The sequence below is a fragment of the Oryctolagus cuniculus genome, chromosome 10, assembly GCF_964237555.1.
Source record: "Oryctolagus cuniculus chromosome 10, mOryCun1.1, whole genome shotgun sequence".
Lineage (NCBI taxonomy): Eukaryota > Metazoa > Chordata > Mammalia > Lagomorpha > Leporidae > Oryctolagus > Oryctolagus cuniculus.
This window is the reverse complement of record NC_091441.1, coordinates 107,187,791-107,208,880: the sequence shown is the minus strand read 5'-3', so window position 1 is coordinate 107,208,880 and position 21,090 is coordinate 107,187,791. Positions and strand designations below refer to the sequence as shown.

General features: G+C 45.3%; 2 protein-coding genes across 3 annotated transcripts in view; one reads left to right on the top strand and one right to left on the bottom strand.

Annotated features, from left to right (window-relative positions):
- ENTPD3 (ectonucleoside triphosphate diphosphohydrolase 3) overlaps window positions 1–10,468 on the top strand; it is a 40,819-nt gene extending 30,351 nt beyond the window's left edge. For both annotated transcript variants that reach the window (XM_008260264.4, XM_070050997.1), the window contains exons 8-11: window positions 4,002–4,274; window positions 4,441–4,551; window positions 6,733–6,870; window positions 9,146–10,468. In XM_008260264.4, the coding sequence (XP_008258486.2) occupies window positions 4,002–4,274; window positions 4,441–4,551; window positions 6,733–6,870; window positions 9,146–9,382 (759 nt within the window). In that variant the 3' untranslated portion in view covers window positions 9,383–10,468. The remainder of the gene's footprint in view (window positions 1–4,001; window positions 4,275–4,440; window positions 4,552–6,732; window positions 6,871–9,145) is intronic.
- Window positions 1–21,090, bottom strand: part of LOC108177085 (uncharacterized) — a gene marked incomplete in the record, with an annotated part of 51,812 nt that overhangs the window by 26,550 nt on the left and 4,172 nt on the right.

The following is a 21,090-nucleotide window of genomic DNA, read 5'->3' as shown; positions in this document are numbered from 1 at the left end:
GTCAACCTGCTTCTTTCTCGGAGAACAGTTCTAAGAAACCCTCTTTGGGCCGGCGCCGTGGCTCACTAGGCTAATCCTCCGCCTTGCGGCGCCAGCACACTGGGTTCTAGTCCCGGTTGGGGCGCCGGATTCTGTCCCGGTTGCTCCTCTTCCAGGCCAGCTCTCTGCTATGGCCAGGGAGTGCAGTGGAGGATGGCCCAAGTATTTGGGCCCTGCACCCCATGGGAGACCAGGAGAAGCACCTGGCTCCTGGCTTCGGATCAGCGCGATGCACCGGCCGTGGCAGCCATTGGAGGGTGAAACAATGGCAAAGGAAGACCTTTCGCTCTTTCTCTCTCACTGTCCACTCTGCCTGTCAAAAAAAAAAAAAAAAAAAAGAGAGAAACCCTCTTTGCTGAAGCTCCTTTTATTTCCAGCAATACTGAACCTCTTTTTCCTCCAGCTCCTCCTACATCTGGCTGGCTCCAAGGAGCGTGTGTGCATGTGTGCACGTATACGCACTCCTATGTGAAGTACTATGATCTATGTATTCAGCAGTCCATGATAGGACGTGAATACCCCCACCTCCCTGAGGTCTCATTTAGGCTTGAGAACACAGGTCTCCAAATGTGAGCCCAGCACCAGGGCAGAAGAGTGCACCCAGGGAGAAGGACACAGGTCTATGCCTGATCACCTGTGGATGCCTGCCAGCGTGGCTCTGCCTGGGAGATGTCTGAATCAGTTGTGGGGAAGGACCCACGGGTGATGCGGACTTCCACACAGGCAGGTCCACACCAGCCTGGCCAGTGCTTCCACGGGTCAAATGTGTGTTGCCAAGCTGTGACTCGGAAGGTTCATGCAAATTATTGCATCGTGAACACTGGCTGAGTAAACTGACTGGCTAGGATCTCATTTCCCCCTCTACCATATAAGGATCTGTATAGTATGGTGAGAACAATATCTGGATATAGATTTTGCAAACAGTCTTTTTATGAATGAGTCACCAGGTACCTCAGGGTTCAGGTGTCACTCTGACAGCATGGAACACATTCACTCTCATTCTTTTCCTTTTTAAGATTTTATTCCCTACCATTTTAAAAGTGATACATGTTCAGTGAAACACATTTAGAAAACATAAAAATTTTTTCTAAAAACAGAATTAACTGCTACTAACATATTATTACATTTTATTCATTGTTTTTTGCATGCTTAAATGGCTTCATATATGATATATATAGTTTTATATCTGTTTTTATTTAACCTAAGAATATACCATGAGTATTTTCCTGTGTTGCTAATATCCTTTGAAATTATTTTTAATGAGTGCATAATATTATAGGTACTATAATTTTTCAAAATTTATGTATTAATTAATTTATTTGAAAGGCAGAGGGCAGAGAGAGAAAGCAAGTGAGTGAGAGAAATCTTCCATTTGTTGGTTTTCTCCAAAATGTCTACAAAAGCCTGGGCTGGGAACTGCATCCATCTATCACATGACTATCAGGGGTCCAAGCACTTGGACCAACTCCCACTGCCTTCTGACCTGATATCAGGAAACTGGATCAGAAGTAGAGCGACAAAGGCTCAAACTGGTGATCCAATATGAGATGCTGGAGTTGCAGGCAGTGGTTTAACCTGCTGTACCACAATGCCAGCCCCTAGACACCAAAGAAAAACAACTTATACTGATCATTTAATTATTTTCTTTCTTTCTTTTTTTTTTTTTTTTTTTTTTACAGGTAGAGTTATAGACAGTGAGAGAGAGAGACAGAGAGAAAGGTCTTCCTTCTGTTGGGTCACTCCCCAAATGGCCGCTACAGCCGGCGCTGCGCCGATCCGATGCCAGGAGCCAGATGCTTCTTCCTGGTCTCCCATGCGGGTGCAGGAGCCCTAACACTTGGGCCATCCTCCACTGCCCTCCCAGGCCACAGCAGAGCATCCTTATTGTAAAAATCTCCAACCCTAAAAAGATGTTAAATTAAAAGTAAAAGAAGTTCCCTGCAGTCCCATTTACTGAACAGCATCATGGCTCACAGTGTGATTTGTTGTTCCTCTACACTTCCCGGGTTAATATTTAACTCGTTTTCTTTACTGCCTGACATTTATAATCACTGTTCTCCTCCTGGTGGACACCAGGCTATGTCCTGTTTGTTGCTACAACAGTAATAAAATAAACCCTCCACATATTACCTTAGGAGGTACAGATTTTATTTCTGTAGGATACAGTCAAAGGATGGGCATATTTTTAAATTAAATGAACAAACAATCTTCCAACAAAACAAAAGCCATTTAGAGTGCCATCAGTGTTGTGATGAGCTTTTGAAATCTTTCACTCCAGGAATCGTAAAACATTCAAGTAACAAGATCTTAGGTAATGAGGGCCCATTTCTCTATTTTCTGTTCTGTTCTATGCGTCTGTTTATCTTGCCTTGGACCACTGTTTTTCTGCTCTAAGATGTTCAATTTGTACTTCAAAATCATTTTAACTAATAACAAAAGATATTTTTCATTGAAATTTTGATTACAATTGCATTAGTTCACATGTTAATTTAGTAAAAACTGTATTATTAATGATATTAGGGGGGCTGGTGGTTCACTTGGTTAATCCTCTGCCTGTGGCACCGGCATCCCATATAGGCGCCAGGTTCTAGTCCTGGTTGCTCCTCTTCCAGGCCATCTCTCTGCTGTGGCCTGGGAGTGCAGTGGAGGATGACCCAAGTGCCTGGGCTCCTGTACCTCATGGGAGAGCAGGAAGAAGCACCTGGCTCCTGGCTTCCGATCAGTGCAGTGCGCCGGCCATAGTGGCCATTTGCGGGGTGAACCAACGGAAGGAAGACTTTTCTCTCTGTCTCTCTCTCACTGTCTAACTCTGCCTGTCAGATAAAAAAAAAATGATATTAGGAATTTCTTTTGAAAATTATAAAATGTTTTCCTGTTTATTTAGTTCTAGGTTTGTACCTTTCAGTACAATTTATAGTTCTCAGCACTGGTCCTATACCTTTGTTGTTAAGTGTTTTGCTTTTTTTTTTTTTTTTTTTTTTGCATTGGCAGAAAGCTGGAGTCAGATATTGAGCCCAGGCACTCCATTATGATATGGGCATCCCAACCACATCTTAACTGCTGGGTCAAATGCCCGTCTCTCAGACATTTATTTCTAAGCGACAAGAGCAAGGGGAAGAACACTGTGTACATAGTGTAACCATCTAAGGCTTTAAAAAGAGAAAGAAAAAGGGAGACAAAAACCCATTTGCATGTAAGATCCCTGGAAGCACATACAAAAACTGGTGATGATGACTGCTTCCACAGAAGGGTCTGGTGGCTGCAAGTGGGAGAAAGAATTCACTTGTATAATGTGTTCTTAATCTGTATCTTGAAATATTTTACTAGGGAGACAGATAACATTCTGTCGAAGATAATAAATTAGGGGTGGGCATGTAGCCTAGTGGTTAAGATACTACCTTCCACATTGGAGTGTCTGGGTTCCATATCTGCCTCTGGCTCCTGACTGCAGCTTCCTACTATAGATCATGGAGACAGCAGTGATGGCTCAATTAATTGGGTTTCTGCCACCCACATGGGAGCCCTCGATGGAGTTCCTTATCTCTGGCTTTGGCCTGGCACAGTCCAGGCTATTGCAAGCATTTGGAGAATGAACCAGCAGAAGGGAATGAGTGCTCTCTCTCCCCTCCTCAAATAAATGTTTAAAAAATTTAAATAATGAATTAGATACCTTTTTCTCTTTAAAATGGAGTTCATAAAACCCATTTCATAGAGCTAACATAAGGGCTGAGTCAGAGAATCTGAGAGCAAACATTGTGCCTGGTGCTGGGTCACTGTCATACACTCCTTTTCCTGCCTCTACGTGAGTTATCTGGACAAGGTGGGATTGAGTACACACGGATACAGATTTGTATTTTTTCAGCTTCTCGCTTAACATTGGAGGGTGGTAATAGTGAGAATTTGCAAAAGGGAAATACATAGACAAAAAAGTGATTTCTAATACCTTACTCTGGTACCTACAGAATTCTTCCTATGCAACCAATGTCACCAATCCCTGCTACCCTTGGAATTATAGCACCACCTCCACCATGGGTGCCATATTTGACAGTCTGTGCACAATGAAGCAGAGGCCAGCAAGTTACAACCCCAAGGACACTATCACTTTTGAAGGAACTGGGGACCCACTGCTGTGTAGGGAGAAGGTGGCTTCCGTATTTGACTTCAAAGCTTGCCGACATGGACAAGCCTGCTCCTTTGATGGGATTTATCAGCCAAAGGTTCATGGGCCATTTGTGGTAAGAGCAGAACCCAGTGAAAGATTGTTTTCTTCCTCCCATCAAATACTTGTTGCTCACCGCGTGTGTCTGTACTGTAACTTATGACCCATTTGTTCCCCACCTTGAAACTTCCGTATGATGCTCCAACTGAGCACTAACTTCCTTCTGTACGGCTTATTTACAGGCTTTTTCAGGATTCTACTACACAGCCAGTGCTTTAAATCTTTCGGGGAGCTCGTCTCTGGAAGACTTCAACTCAAGCACCTGGTATTTCTGCTCACAGAACTGGAGTCAGGTCAGTATTTTAAAGAGAGAGGAGCAATGTCCAACCCAGAAGTAGAGCTCAGCGTATTCCATTTGTGTGTGTGTGCTCTGAAGTTAGTCTTTGTGCCCTTCTACTTCTACCACATCTGTAAAATGGAGAGAATGAGGGAAGTGGGGGTGGTGTTGTGGCACGCTGACTTAAGCTGCCATGCGCAATGCCTAGCATCCCATACTGCGGCAGTGGTCGGAGTCTTAGCTGCTCCACCTCTGATCCAGCTCTTTGCTAATGTGCCTGGGAAGGCAGGGGAGGACACAGTAGGGCCTCTGTCACCCCTGTGGGAGCCCAGGATGGAATTCTAGCTAAGTCTAGAAAGATTTATTTGATTATTTATTTCTAGCTAAATCTAGCAAGATTTATTTATTTGAAAGGCAGGGTGACAGAGAGAGAGAAGGAGAGACAGAGAGAGAGATCTTCCATCTGCTGTTTCACTCCCCAAATGGTCACAATAGCCAGGACTGACCCAAGCTGAATCCAGGAGCCAGGAGCTTCTTCCTCGTCTCCCATGTGGATGAAGGGGCCCAAGCACTTGGGCCATCCTCTATTGCTTTCCCAGGCACATTCACAGAGAGCTAGATGGGAAGTGGAGCAGCCAGGGCTGGTACTAGTTTACAAATGGGATGCCAGTGCTATAGGCCAGAACTTTAACCCACTGAGCCACAGTGCCAGCCCCAAAATAAATAAATCTTTTTAAAAAGTAAAAAATAGCCAGCGCCGTGGCTCACTAGGCTAATCCTCTGCCTGCAGCACCGGCACCCCGGGTTCTAGTTCCGGTTGGGGCACTGGATTCTGTCTCGGTTGCTCCTCTTCCAGTCTAGCTCTCTGCTGTGGCCCGGGAGTGCAGTGGAGGATGGCCCAGGTCCTTGGGCCCTGTACCCACATGGAAGACCAGGAGGAAGCACCTGACTCCTGGCTTCAGACCGGCGCAACGCGCCAGCCGTAGTGGCCACTTAGGGGGTGAACCAACGGAAAAAGGAAGACCTTTCTCTCTGTCTCTCTCTGTCTCTCTCTGTCTCTCTCTGTCTGTCAAAAAAAAAATTAAAAAATAAAAAGGTAATCTACCCTAAATGTGTATTGTAGATTAATGTTCCAACCACATGCATAATGATTAGAACAGCAGCTTGGAACATAATAAGCTCTCAGTGAATGCAGGGATTATCATCATACCATAGAGTATAAGGATATTTGATTTAGTACACTATATCACTGTATTATTATGAAGATATTTAAAAATTCATGAAAAATGGAATTAAAGTTTACTTTGTGCTAAAAAATTCTGAAATCCATGAAGTAATTTTTTTGGTTTTTGTTTAAGATTTATTTATTTGAAAGTTAGAGTTATACAGAGAGAAGGAGAGGCAGAGAGAAAGACAGAGGTCTTCCATTTGCTGGTTCACTCCCCAATTGGCAATAGCCGGAGCTGCGCCTATCTGAAGCCAGGAGCCTGGGGTCATCTCCCACTGCTTTTACAGGCTACTGCAGAGAGTTGGATTGGAAGGGCAGCAGCCTGGACTCGAACCGGCTCCCATATGGTATGTTGGCACTGCAGGCGACAGCTTTACCCACTATGCCACAACACCAGCCCCATGCAGTCTTTACATAATGAGCATTTTCTATGAATTTTTGGAAGATGATAGTCATTTTTATTATGAAATTCTGGGTGATGAGATTTTTAAAAAATGTTACTCTAAGGTATTCTGAAGTGTGCATTTAAAAACACACGTGCAGGCTGGCATTGTAGCACAGCAGATAAAGCCACCACCTTGAACACCAACATCCCACATGCGCACAGGATTCTGTCCTAGCTGCTCTCCCTCCGATCTAGCTCCCTGCCAATGGCCTGGGAAAAGCAGCAGCAGATGGCCCAAAATCTTAGGCCCCTGCCATCCATGTGGGAGACCTGGAAGAAGCTCCTAGCTTCTGATTTTGGCCTGGCCCTGCGCTGGCTGTTGCTGCCATCTGGGGAGTGAACCAGCAGACAGAAGATATCTCTCTGTGTAGCTCTTTCAAATTTCCACATGGAATTTAGGGTTGTTTTTTCCAGATCTGAAAAGAATGTATTTGGTAGTTTGATTGAGATCATATTGAATCTGTAAATTGCTTTGGGTAGTATGGACATTTTGTGCACCTCAGATTTTCAAATTTCCTTTTCAGCTCCAACTCCTGCTTCCCAAATTTAATGAGGTGTATGCCCGCTCCTACTGCTTCTCAGCCCACTATATCTACCACTTGCTTGTCAATGGATACAAATTCACAGAGGACATCTGGCCCCAAATAAATTTTGAAAATGAAGTAAGTCAAAACACAAATCTTCTCTTCTTCTCCAATGAGAACTCGGTACATATATGTGTGGATGACTTGAGGAGGTAAAGGAACTGGTGAGTTAAACTTGCTCTGTGGAATCTGTCCAGGAGGAAGAGTATGAGAACATAGAGTGGTTGCTCCCAGGAGACCCTTCCAGGTGAGGACCCACTGGAAGCCAGGCCAGAGGACTGGGAGCTCCTCCAGGCAGAGAGGCGCCTCCTTACGCTTGCATTCCCAGAATGAAGGACAGGCACTAGAACCTAGTAGGTGGTCAGTAAATGCTGGTTGAGTGATAAACGAACATGCTAAGGATCGTATTTATGAGAATTTTCATCCCAAAAACAGCCTTCAAATATAATAATTTTTCAGAGGATAGTAAGTAATTGTTTTCTCTTTTACACACATGTCAGAATAACATACAGGCTTTAGAGCATGATCAGTTAACATTAGCATTAGATAAGAATTTTCTGTTTGAGCAGAAAGTCACTGTACTTACAAAGTTTTGAGAGATGGGAAGTTTTTTCCATAATATGGTTTTTCTGTGAACCTTTTGAAAACCTCATGTAGGCACAGATTTCGCCAAAATATCTTTTAATGTAATTTCCTAAGAGCTCTTGGAAATATCCTCCTGTGTGTGTATGTGTGTGTGACTGTCACAGTAGTGTTCATCTAACACTATTGTCCAAAACTGGAATGACAATGGTCTCCCGAACTCCAGGGACTCAACCCTGTGAATACATCCAGCCAGAGCTGTGTTCTGCAGGTTCTGGGAAGGTTTTCTCATGTTAGGAACAGTTGATGTGAAGTCTGAAGATGTCTGGAGTCAGGACGTTCCATACCAGCCTCAGCAATAATTAGATTAAACCAATCAATAAATCAATATCCTTCATTAGGCCTGTGACTGTCTATTTTCACATAAGTAAAATTGAATAATGTATAAAAAATTAGGATATCTGGAGACATTAGGGCTGTTGGTGGCATGTGCTGTCTAAGCTTCACTTCTAATGAATCTAATTACTAGGAACGGAGGACTTCCTGTTAAATAGCAGTGCAGATTAATGGAATATTCCAGATTTAGAGTTCCTTTCCTTTAATCAAGTACTTTTCTATCCAGTCAAATTAGTATTTAAATGTATAAAAAGACTTTGGAAGATTTTCAACACAAAGATTGACATTGAAAGTATTTTTTGGAGGAAGTAATCAGATAAAAAGTAAATACAGGAGAAATTACAAAAAAAATACAAGAAATATGAATAAATGATGCTGTAGCTTAAAGTTTATGTTAAAAAAGAAAAAGAAAATTAATGCTAAAGAAAAGTTAAAGACAAAAATCTACCCATAGAACCCCAGTATGGAAATTATCCAACTTAAGGGCTATAATAGAAGGGGAGGGGGTACAGGAACCCAGGTGCAGCCTAAAATTTTCATCTTTTCAAATGGAACTCACAGATACCATTTTTGAGGCAAGAAAGAAGGAAATAATAAAGGGAAATTGAACTAATAATTGAAAATTTTAAAGTAAGATATTAATAGGCCAAATTTAACACTAATTACAATAGTCATAAGTGATTTCAACCTATCAGTTAAAGGACAGATATTGTCAGACTGGATTTTTAAAAATCAAGTAGATTCTGTTTATAAGAGAAACACTTGAGCTTTAAGCATAAGGACATCAACAAAGTAAAAAAAATCAATTATTAGGCAAATACTACTTAAATGAAAATTGGTGTATCTAATATATGGAAAATAGTCTAAAATAAAGAGCATTATTCAAGACAGAAAGTTACATCATTTTGATAAAAAATCAAATCACCATGAAAATTGCAAGTTCAAGACATTTATGCACCTATTAAACAGTCTAAAAAATATAAAGCAAAAGTGGATGAAGCTACCAGAAGAAATCGACAAAATCTGCTTCCCAACTGGACTGGTCCCATCCTTAGAAACGGGTCCTGAGTGCAGTGTCCTCTTTCTTTAGCCACAAGCACTCCTGTATCCTGAGACACTAGGAATACTCTTCTCCTAATAAGTGTACCTACTTCACACTTGGCTGTGACAAGAGTGGCAGGATTCCATCTTCTGCTGTGCTGAAGGTAGAACCCTCCAAGCCTTGGCAGCCACAGGGTTGTGTCTGAACATGGGCAAGTCCTTTGACCTCTTTGGAGCACAGTGGCTGTGGGAGCTTGGTGGGGTTGCCAGTGGTGTGCCTGGGAATGTAATTCAGCCTTGCCCCAAGAACTGAGCCATTTTCTCTGCTCCACAGGTGGGGAACAGCAGCATAGCCTGGTCTCTCGGCTACATGCTCAGCCTGACCAACCAGATCCCAGCTGAAAGTCCCCTGATCCACCTGCCCATAGAGCCACCCGTCTTTGTGGGCCTCCTTGCCTTCTTCGCAGCAGCGGCCTTGTTATGTCTAGTGTTCCTTTTGTACCTGTGTTCTGTGTCCAGGACAAAGAAGCACTCTGTGCATGCCTTTGACCATGCAGTGGATTCTGAGTGAGCCTTCAAAGCAGGTCCTGGAGCCCAAGCACAGCCCAGACCAGCTTGGGAGGCCCCAGGCAAGCAAGCAAAGCGGGTGCCCTTGGAAACACATGGAAGTCAAATGCCTAAGTCATGAAGCTCTCAGATTCTGATTTCTGCCAAAGCACCTCGTAGGGAGCCCCTCGGCTGCTCTGTCTCATTGCTCCTCTAGAGACCCCCTGCCCACTTGGTTATCTGTTGGGGAGCAGAGGAAAGGCAGGCTGTCAAGGTCAGGCTCTTTATTCCAAGTGCCCCAAAGGAAGAGTGAGTCAAGAATATGACAGTTTCACATTGAAGAATTGACCTCAGGGTTCAGTTTCCACTTTGCCTCCCTCGGTATTTTTCCTGGCAAGATGCTCACTCAGCATCTGGCCCAGCCAGGTCATGCATTTCATAGCTTCCTCCTGTTGTCCTTAAGACTTTCTTTGAGCAATCCCATGAGCACTGAGCTCCCTCAGACTGGTAGAGTATGGTATCTGAGGGGCAGGACCCCTTCACCCTGAGGACAGTGGCCACAGCCAGGATTCTGGTATGTAGGCAAAACCTGCAGAACAGAGACTCATAGAAAGTCTTCCAGAAAACTGCAGGCCATTCTCAAAGCAGAAATTACACTCAAGTCTCTGCTCATAAGACAGCAACCTGTGGGAATATCATCCTCTTCATCTCACCACCATGTTGCTGTGTCCACTTGTAAAACACAGACTCCTCATGAGGTGACTGCACTCCAGACCTTACTGCCAGTGCTAGGCTTCTGCTTAGGGTTGCTCTCTACTGTTACCATGGCATTCCCTTAGTTTGTCTGCCACTCCTGCAGGTGTGCTTGATGCCATCCTAAGATGTCCTATTCTATGATTTGCTTACCAATTACTTTCCTAGACAAAGGCCTTTCTGCACAGTAGCCATAGGTCTTGACTTTGGGGAAATAACAGGAAGCTGCAAGAATATTTGCCTCCAAAATGGGATGAGAAAGAACTCAGGCAAGTCCAATGGCTACCGACTAAAAATCAACATTGTTTCAGATTGCTGTTTGTTAACTAAGTGTGTAATAAAAAGTCTCTAATTTCAACTTGCAATGTGTGTGTTTGTTAAACTGCACATGGCCGGTGCGGTGGCTCACTTGGCTAATCCTCCACCTGCGGTGCCGGCATCCCATATGGGCACCGGGTTCTAGTCCCGGTTGCTCCTCTTCCAGTCCAGCTCTCTGCTGTGGCCCGGGAAGGCAGTGGAGGATGGCCCAGGTGCTTGGGCCCCTGCACCCACATGGGAGACCAGGAGGAAGCACCTGGCTTCTGACTTCGGATCGGCGCAGCACCAGCCACAGCAGCCATTTGTGGGGTGAGTGAACGGAAGGAAGACCTTTTTCTCTGTCTCTCTCTCACTATCTATATCTCTACCTGTCAAATAAATAAAAACAAATAAACCAACCGCACATGGCATTCTTTTCTAAGGACCTGAAGTAGTATTTAATTAAGAAAATTTTCTGGGGCCAGCACCTTGGCTTAGTAGGTTAATCCTCTACCTGCAGCGCCAGCATCCCATATGGGCGCCAGTTCTAGTCCCAGCTGCTCCTCTTCCAATCCAGCTCTCTGCTATGGCCTGGGAAAGCAGTAGAAGATCACCCAAGTGCTTGGACCCCTGCACCCACGTGGGAGACCCAGAAGAAGCTCCTGGCTCCTGGATTCAGATTGGCGCAACTCTGGCTGTTGTAGCCATCTGGGGAGTGAACCAACGGAAGGAAGACCTCTCTCTGTCTCTCCCTCTCACTGTCTGTAACTCTACCTCTCAAATAAATGAATAAAATCTTAAAAAAAAATTTCTTTTTTAGTAAGAATTATTTATGTGAAAGCCAGAGTTAGAGAGAGAGAGAGGGCAAGACAAAGAGCGAGAAAGAGAGACAGAGATCTTACATCTGCTGGTTCACTCCCCAAATGGCTGCAACGGCTGGGGCTGTTCTAGGCTGAAGTCAGGAGCCAGGAACTTCATCCATGTCTTCCACATGGTGGCAGGTTATTAGCAGGGAGTTAGTTTGGAAGTGGAGCAGCCAGGACTTGAATACCAGCACCTAATGGAATGCTGGTATTGCAGGTGGTGGTTCAACCTACTGTGCTACAGCACTGGCCCCTAGAAAAAGCTTTTTTGTTTTGTTTTGTTTTTATAAAAGATTTATTCGTGGCTTAGCAGGTAAAGCCTGTTTGTGGCGCTGGCATCCCATATGGGATTTGAGTCCTGGCTGATCCACTTCCACTTCCAATCTAGCTCCCTGGTAATGTGACTGTGATAGCACCATAGGATGGCCTAAGTTATTGGGCCCCTGCACCTACTCCTGGCTCCTGGCTTTGGATCAGCCAAGCTCTGGCCATTGCAGCCATTTGGGGAGTGAACCAGAAGATGGAAGACCTCTCTGTTTCTGTCTCTCTCCCTCTAACTCTGCTTTTCACATAAATACATAATAATAAATACATAAAAGATTTACATACTTATTTGAAAGGGAGAGAGGGAAACACACACACACACACACACACACACACAGAGCGGGGCGGGGGGTATCTTCCATCCATTGGTTCACACCCCAAATGGCCGTTAATGGCCGGGACTGGGCCAGGCTGAAGTCAGGAGCCTGGAACTCCATCCAGGTCTCCTATGTGGGTGGCAGGGACCTAAGGACTTGGAGTTTCTTCTGCTGTTTTTCCAGGTGCATTTCCAGGGAAATGGATGTGAAGTGAAGCAACCAGGACTTGAACTGGCACACATATGAACTGTTGGCATCGCAGGCAGTGGCTTAAACTGCTGTGCCAACAGTGTCAGCCCCCTTGGAAAATTTTTTTGAAGAAAACTTTCTTGACTTAAGAAAATCATGTGTTGGGGGCCGGTGCCATGGCTCACTTAGTTAATTCTCTGCCTGCAGTGCCAGCATCCCATATGGGCACAGGGTTCTAGTCCCAGTTGCTCCTCTTCCAGTCCAGTTCTCTGCTGTGGCCCAGGAAGACAGTGGAAGATGGCCCAAGTGGTTGGGCCCCTGCACCCGCATGGGAGACCAGGAGGAAGCACTGGGCTCCTGGTTTCGGATCAGTGTAGCTCCGGCTGTAGCGGCCATTTGGAGGGTGAACCAACAGAGGGAAGACCTTTCTCTCTGTCTCTCTCTTTCTCACTAACTCTGTATAATAAAAAAAAAAAATCTTCTTTATGGAGAGGTTTAAAAAAAAATAGAGGTTGGTGCCGCGGCTCACTTGGCTAATCCTCCAACTGTGGCGCTGGTACCCCGGGGTTCTAGGCCCAGTTGGGGCTCTGGATTCTGTCCTGGTTGCTCCTCTTCCAGTCTAGCTCTCTGCTGTGGCCTGGGAAGGCAGTGGAGGATGGCCCAAGCGCTTGGGCCCTGTACCCACATGGGAGACCAGGAGGAAGTACCTGGCTCCTGGCTTCAGATCAGTGCAGTGTGCCGGCTGTAGCAGCCATTTGGGGGGTGAACCAACGGAGAGAAGACCTTTCTCTCTGTCTCTGTCTCTCTCTCTCACTGTCTAACTCTGCCTGTAAAAAAAAAAAAAAAAAACAAAAAAAAAACAAAAAAAAAACATGTGTTAAGTGTCACCTTTATTTCAAAGTACTTTCATTTTGACAAGCCTTTGTCTCCTTGAAATAACTGAGTCAAACATTTCCACACCTTATTGGATATTCTAAGCTTCTGTGAGTTCACAACCTGCCAGTCAGATATTTATTCTCACCTAATGGCTGCCCTCATTCCAAATTGCACCTTTACTCACACAATTTGCCCTACTTTGACTGTGAATCAACCTCCCACCCATGCAAATAGTACATATGTCTCAAGGTCCAGTTTTAGCTTTACATTATCCACAAAGCGCTCTCTCGCTCTCTCGTGCGCACTCTCTCTCTCTCATACACACACACACACACACACACCACCAAGTTGATATATATCCCAAATTACCAGAAATTGCAGTCCAAGATACATGAATATGCTTCAAAAACTTCATGGAAAAATCAAAGTAAATGATAAATTTGGTGCAAAAGAATTTTGAAATCTATGCATAGATTCTTCCTACCATGCATGCTCATCAACTTTTTGAAGATCCCTTGTATGCATGGATTTCAAATTTTTTGCACCAAAATAAGTTTATCTTTTAATTCCATTTTCCATGAATTTCTAGACTTACTCTTGCATACCTCAGAGATGTGTGTTCTTCTGTATACCAGGATACAACTAATAATTATTTTTAGAAACAACCAAGATGGGCCAGTGCCTCAGCTCAATAGGCTAATCCTCCACCTGCAGCGCTGGCACACCGGGTCCTGGTTGGGGCGCCAGATTCTGTCCCGGTTGCCCCTCTTCCAGGCCAGCTCTCTGCTGTGGCCAGGGAGTGCAGTGGAGGATGCCCTGTACCCCATGGGAGACCAGGAGAAGCACGTGGCTCCTGGCTTCAGATCAGCGCGGTGCGCCGGACGCAGCAGCCATTGGAGGGTGAACCAATGGTAAAGGAAGACCTTTCTCTCTGTCTCTCTCTCTCACTGTCCACTCTGCCTGTCAAAAAAAAAAAAAAAGCCCCAGATCCAGGTGCCAGTTCCTGGGAGGGCTACCCCCCCCCACCCCGGCTTGCAGAGGCTCACTTTCTAACTGCAGCCTCAGTTAGCCTGGGGTTTTTGTTTTGTTTTGTTTCGGCAGGGGGAGGTGTTCCTGTTGTGTCTTCTTACAGAAGCACTATTTCCTTCGTGAGTCTCCCCCCCCCCCCATTATCTCATTTAATGCTAAGTATCTTCAAAACACTCCACCTCCAAATACCATAACACTGGGCTAGGGCTTCAACATAGAACTCTGGGGGGATGCAAACACCCAGTCCACAAGGAAGGACTTCCAGTGTGAGAGTGTTGTTCCATTACTATGTGGCAATTACAGCCTTTTCAATCGGTTACATACTTTCTGGATGTCACTTGAAATAAAGTTACAGAGCTAAGCTAACTTAAGGATTTGCTACTTGATGCCTTTATGGTTTTCATGTCTTTCTGTCTCTTTCAGCTTCCATATCCTCATTTAGAAAAAGGAGATTATGTCTACCTCATGGGATAGAGAAAACACTGAGCCAGTGGCTGGCTCAGAAAGTTGTCAATAAACACAGATTTTAAAAGCTATTTTTCTCACCCAATTTCCAATTAATTTGCTCATCACACACTTATCAAGTTCACCTTGAGCCACCCTGAGGTAAATAATTGAGGCTCTAACAGAAATGACTCAGCAGCTGTCTCTCCTTTTGAAACACAGGGGACTTGAAGGCCCTCTGCCGGAGCCAGGGGGAAAATCTTTCCAGCTCAAGCTGCTTTTTTTTTTTTTTTTCCTTTTTTACTAATGAAAATACTGGGGGGAGGGGGGATCATTAATTCAAAAATTAGTTCAAAAATATTATCAGCATTATAAAATGATGAAACAATTGGAAATCTGAATGTTTGATCATTAATTCTTGTTCAGTTGAGATAACAGTATTGTGGATTTTTTCCTCCCAAGAATCCTTAGTGTTCAGCTACTTGCTGAACAATTTCCAGATGAAATAAGAAGTTTGGGGGATTCAAGATGGTTGAATAGGGAACAGATGTGCTGATTTTGACCAGGGGAAGATTCCTAGGGTAGAGCTGGAAAGAAGGAAGATACCGCAGAGCAGCATGGGCAGGACAAACAGGCAGCAGCGAGTGCGGACATGACCCATGACTCCCGCAGCCAGGGACTGGAGGAGATGCCATTTTCAGAGAGTGAGGTCAAAGCAGACTGCAGCATTCCATGTCGTTGGTGACACATCCTGAGGGAGAATCCTGTGCACCACACTGACTCTGAGTCTGGCCTGGAGCCCGGGGGTACGGGGAGGGATGGGGAGTAAGGAACTCTCCGAACCCCACGAAGGGAGAGCACATTTCTTTTTCCCCATTCCCCGACAAGGGCACCCAGCAACCAGCAGGGAGAAAATGCCATTTTAATACAAGTAGAGGCTCACACACATGTTCATCTAGGGGATTTTATCAGAGGGATAAATCCACATTCCCTACTGACTTTAAGTCTGGACTGAAGGGTTGGCAGAAGACTGGGCAACCACTTAGGACTGTGAGGTACTCCCTTAACTTACTCTATCACAGGCTCCAGGGCTCAACCTGCCCAGGTGGACCACCCACAGGCAGCAGGCTCTGGGAGCGCCTCTGCTCTCTGTGGATGGGGCAGGCTCACAGAGCTGAGAGTGGACCTCTACCCTGTGACTGCAGGAGCCCTGCACACTATGACTGAGAATTCTGTGACTGTACCACAGCCTATGGCTGCGTCTCTGGGAAATCACTGTATCTGGCTTCAGAGGTTCAGAGTTCCCCTACAGCCTGAGATGGGTCATTGCAGAGGGTTCTATGCTCAAACCAGGTACTCTGTGTGGCTCATGCCCCTATGTGAGAGGGGATGGTAGCCACTGCGGACTAACTCCAGGCATTGATTACTTTGGAAGACAGAAGGTGATACTGTGATTATGCCAACAGATGGGATCATACCCTGCCCCCTGCTGACCATAGAAGAATCTACCATGCCCAACTTGGATGTCACCCTGGGCTCCTGCCCTACCCTTGGGCACCAACCAGAGCCCCCTGGACTCACCTAGCACAGCCCTCTGAATATCCACTGAAGGAGCATTCACTCTACCTAAGACACAGAGGTGCAGTTCAAGGAAAAAAGCCATCAGTAGGGGCCTGCGCTGTGGCGCAGTGGGAAAGCTGCTGCCTGCACTGCTAGCATCCGATATGGGCACCGGGTCAAATTCTGGGCTGCTCCATGTCTGATCCAGTTCTCTGCTATGGCCTGGAAAAGCAGTGGAAGATGGCCCAAGTCCTTGGGCCCTGCACCTGCATGGGAGACCTGGAAGAAGCTCCTGGCTTTGAATGGGCACAGATCCAGCTGTTGCAGCCATCTGGGGAATGAACCAGCAGCTGAAGACCTCTCTCTCTGTGTCTGCCTCTCTATAACTCTGCCTTTCAAATAAATAAATAAATATTAAATTAATAAAGCCATCAGTGGAAAACAAAGTGTTGGGGCTGGCGCTGTGGCGCAGCAGGTTAAAGCCCTGGCCTGAAGTGCCAGCATCCCAAACAGGCGCCGGTTCAAGACCCAGCTGCTCCACTTCCAATCCAGCTCTCTGCTATGGCCTGGGAAAGCAGTAGAAGATGGCCCAAGTCCTTGGGTCCCTGCACCCACATGGGAGACCTGGAAGAACCTCCTGGCTTCAGATCAGCGCAGCTCCAGCTGTTGCAGCCATCTGGGGAGTGAACTAGCGGATGGAAGACCTCTCTCTCTCTCTGCCTCTCCTCTCTTCGTGTAACTCCAACTTTCAAATAAATAAATAAATCTTTAAAAAAAAAAGAAAAAAAGTGTTTCCACAAACACCTAAAAATAAATGCAGAATTACAAAAAACAAGAACAAGGAAGACGACTGGCATCGTGGTTCAATAGGCTAATCCTCCACCTGCGTCGCCGGCATACCGGGTTCTAGTCCCGGTCGGGGCGCCAGATTCTGTCCCGGTTGCCCCTCTTCCAGGCCAGCTCTCTGCTATGGCCCGGGAGTGCAGTGGAGGATGGCCCAAGTGCTTGGGCCCTGCACCCCATGGGAGACCAGGAGAAGCACGTGGCTCCTGGCTTCAGATCAGCGTGGTGCGCCGGACGCAGCAGCCATTGGAAGGTGAACCAATGGTAAAGGAAGACCTTTCTCTCTGTCTCTCTCTCTCACTGTCCTCTCTGCCTGTCAAAAAAAAAAAAAAAAAAAAAAAAAAAAAGAACAAGGAAGACAAAATGACTCCCCAATCCAAGAGGAACTCAACACTTCAATATCAGAATGTGAAGACAGAGAGATTGATGAAATGCCTGAAAATGGATTCAAAAGAATGATCCCTGGGGCCAGCGCTGTGTGTATTATAAAACAACAACAACAACAGCAAACACCACATTTCCTCTGCTTACTGAAAAGAAACAAGAGGAGTTCAAGGTCATGGTTAAATATCAGGCCATCAGTATCAGTCCTGGAGACGGTAATCATTAGCAAGAGCCAAATCTAGTTATCTGTTCTTGAGTGCAGGAGAGGAAAACCCGTGGACCAGTGGTCTGATGTGGGATGCCAGCATCATGAGCAGCAGGGTAACACACTGCACCACAACACTGGTCCTTGTTTTGTTCTTAGAAACACAAGTATCTATCATCATTTCCTTCAGGATCAAGAGATCTGGGTCTGGGCTCAGTCTGCTCCTGGCCCTGATGATTGTCTCACAAAAGCACAAAGGGCATCAGATGTGCAATGGTAAAAGATTTTTCTCAACAGATAAATGAGTCACAGTTCATGCCAAATAGTGTATTGTTCTTGCAGGACATAATAAACATGATAATGAGAACTAAGTGATTGAAAACCTCAAGATTAAGAAACAATTATGAGTTTTATCAACCAACTGTGTGGCACTGAACAGGAGATTTAGCTTTCTGAGCCTCAAATACCTCACTGGAAAAATGGCAATAATTATGTGATCTCCCCAAGAATTACCACAATGATTAAATGAGAATGTATCCAAAACAATTAGGACTCCCACCTGCCACACATACTTAACATTTAATAGATGATTATTCATGTTACAGAGACTAATTGAGGACCAATTCTATGATAAAATAAGGACTTCATCTAAACCTGGATTTAGAAAATGATGGTCCATGGGTCAATTGCAGCCCATTGCTTATTTTTGTAAATAAGTTTTATTGGAACCCAGCCACATACATATTTATATCATCACTGGTTGCTTGCACTAAAATGGCAGAGTTTAATCATTGCAACTGTCAACATCTATAATATTTACCATCAGACACTTTACATGAACAATTCAACAACTGCAGTATAATCATTCCTATTTTATCATTGAGAAGCTGGGGTTTAGAAGGTAAGTAACTTGCCCAGACTCACTCAGTCGGTGAGTATCAAGAACACCACCGAGACTGTCTTCTGACATCATCATCCAGTCTCCTATCACAGTCATTTTCCCACCTCATGAGAACTTTGCGACAAAACAATGAGAAGATACAGTAGGTCAAAGAATTCCAAGGTGCAGGAGTATTAGACCATCCAAGATATCATAAGTACTTTCTCTACAGGCCATCCTGAGTGTCTCTGTCCCTTTACAGAAGTGACTCTGGCTGGCGCCGTGGCTCACTAGGCTAATCCTCCGCCTTGCGGCGCCGGCACACCGGGTTCTAGTCCCGGTTGGGGCGCCAGATTCTGTCCTGGTTGCCCCTCTTCCAGGCCAGCTCTCTGCTGTGGCCCGGGAGTGCAGTGGAGGATGGCCCAAGTGCTTGGGCCCTGCACCCGCATGGGAGACCAGGTGAAGCACCTGGCTCCTGCCTTCGGATCAGCGCAGTGTGCAGGCCGCAGTGCGCCAGCCGTGGCAGCCATTGGAGGGTGAACCAACGGCAAAAGGAAGACCTTTCTCTCTGTCTCTCTCTCTCACTATCCACTCTGCCTATCAAAAAGAAAAAAGAAAAAAAAAGAAGTGACTCTGTGCATCGGTGCAGAAGAACCAACATTGCCCTGGGATCTCAACCACCCCCCGCACACCCCCTATAAAGCCCCCAGCATCTCTGCCATAATTTTCCCCAGCAGACAACACAAACTTTGTGAGTTCCATTAGAGCATAACTAGTACCAGTCCATTCAACACTGCCCCATCACAAAGTGGGGTCCTGTCCTGTGGTTCCCTAGCCCTGCTGGTCCACCAAGGAAAAGTTTTCATTCCTGGGTTTTAATAAGAACGGGGACAGACACAAACCAGACCCAGCTCTTCTGAGGGAAGGGCAGGTGAGCTACCGAGCCCAGCCCTTGTCTGGTGAATTCATGGCACTGAGCTGACCAGAGTTCTCTCACAGGCTGGGGTGTTATGAAGGAGAGGCTGTGTTATCAACCCAACAGCCTTCTTAACACAGAGGCAAACACACAAAAACAGTGTCCAAAAAATGACAGGTATGATCATTGTATATGTGGAAGCTTGCTAAATAAATCAATCAGTGGAAAATGGTCTCATCACAAATTTCTCAGCACCATGGTAGTAAACAACATATGCACCCTTATTTAAAATGTATTTTCCACATTTTTCAATTTGTATTATCCTTCCAAAAATCTTGAAGAAAATAAAAAAAGCTTTTAAACCCCATTTCACAGAGGAAAGGAGATTAAAGAGGTTAGATAATGCTCCCACTTCAGAGAGCCAGAGGGGAATGCAGGAGGGATCTGACCAAGCAGTCTTATATTTCTTCCAGCAAACCACACTGCCTCTCTTCCAGAGAGCCAGATGCAACAGCTGAATTTGTATACCCGCTCCCCACACAAGCATCTTTCTGTTTTGTCTCTCTTCCCTTCTCTGTGAAGTCCACCTCCCTATCCCACCCATTGTCAGGACAAAAAGGAACTAGGATGATTCTATACCAGATATTTCTGCTTTTTAAAAAGTGGCCTTGGGTTTCTTGGAAAGTTTTATGTTGCAACAACAGAAAGTAAAGAAAACTTAACTCGCCGCTTGCACTCAGAACAGCACACGACAGTTTACTGGAGCACAGTGATTGGGCTTAAAGGTATCAAGCTCTCATGCCTGTCTCTACACATCTATCCCTCAACCTCACTGCAGTAAAGTTTCACAGGATCCACTTTCCTCAGAAGAATATAAGTAATACAAGTTCCAATTACATAGGAAAAACAGAAAAACCCAAAACCATATTCAGCAGACATATCTGCCCATGACAAGTTCCAAGTGCTAGTACACAAGCTTAGCAACACGGGATGTGTTCCAGTCATGCCGTCAGTGTGTGCCTGGCTCAGTCATCCAAGACCTGACGCACATCACCTCCGACGCCCTGGGAAATACACGTAAGGACCAGCCTAGCAACCCCTTGCTCCCTTCCAGATTGCCTCTGTCAGATTCTGATCCTCTCTAACCCTGAGGTGGGCCATGAGGGAGGGGTTCATACCGGCTGCATGAACACTGGGACAGAAGATGAGCTTTGAGTGCTTCAACGCAAGAGTATTATTCGGCTGCTCCTGCCTGGGAACATCAACTCAGCCATTCAACTCTGCAGCTGTTTTCTGTACTTGTCCACACAGGGACAATCCTCCTTGAAAGCCTAAGAGTGCTGCCTCAGACTTGTCACTGTTTAGCAAATACAAGCTGCTTGGGTTGAAGGCCTGAACAACAATCTAGAGAAGGCACCTGAACAGCTGCTGCTGCCGTTAAGAAGTTACATGGTTCAGGAAGAGAGTGTGGTTCTACCGGAAATCCAGGACTGTGAAGACACTGTAGAAAACTTCTTGGCCATACAACTAGGGGAAGGGGTGGTGGTTGAGTTTTTTATTCCAACACTTTACTTCATTTTACATGGACACAAAACCCAGGTCCCTACTATTCCTCATTGTCAGGAGTGTCTGTATAACACAGTTGGTTTCACTAGACAAGTAAATGAGGTCAGTATCACCCTGATGCAAGACTTGAGATTTGAAAAGAGACAGTCAATACTCATCATCATCACCATTCAGTCAAACGTGATTGAATACAGGTCTTTTAGACCCTGTGGATATCTGTTCTTCAAAACATTGAAGATGACTGCAGACTTGGCCTTAGAAAAAAAATCAGACACTGAGTTTGCTCC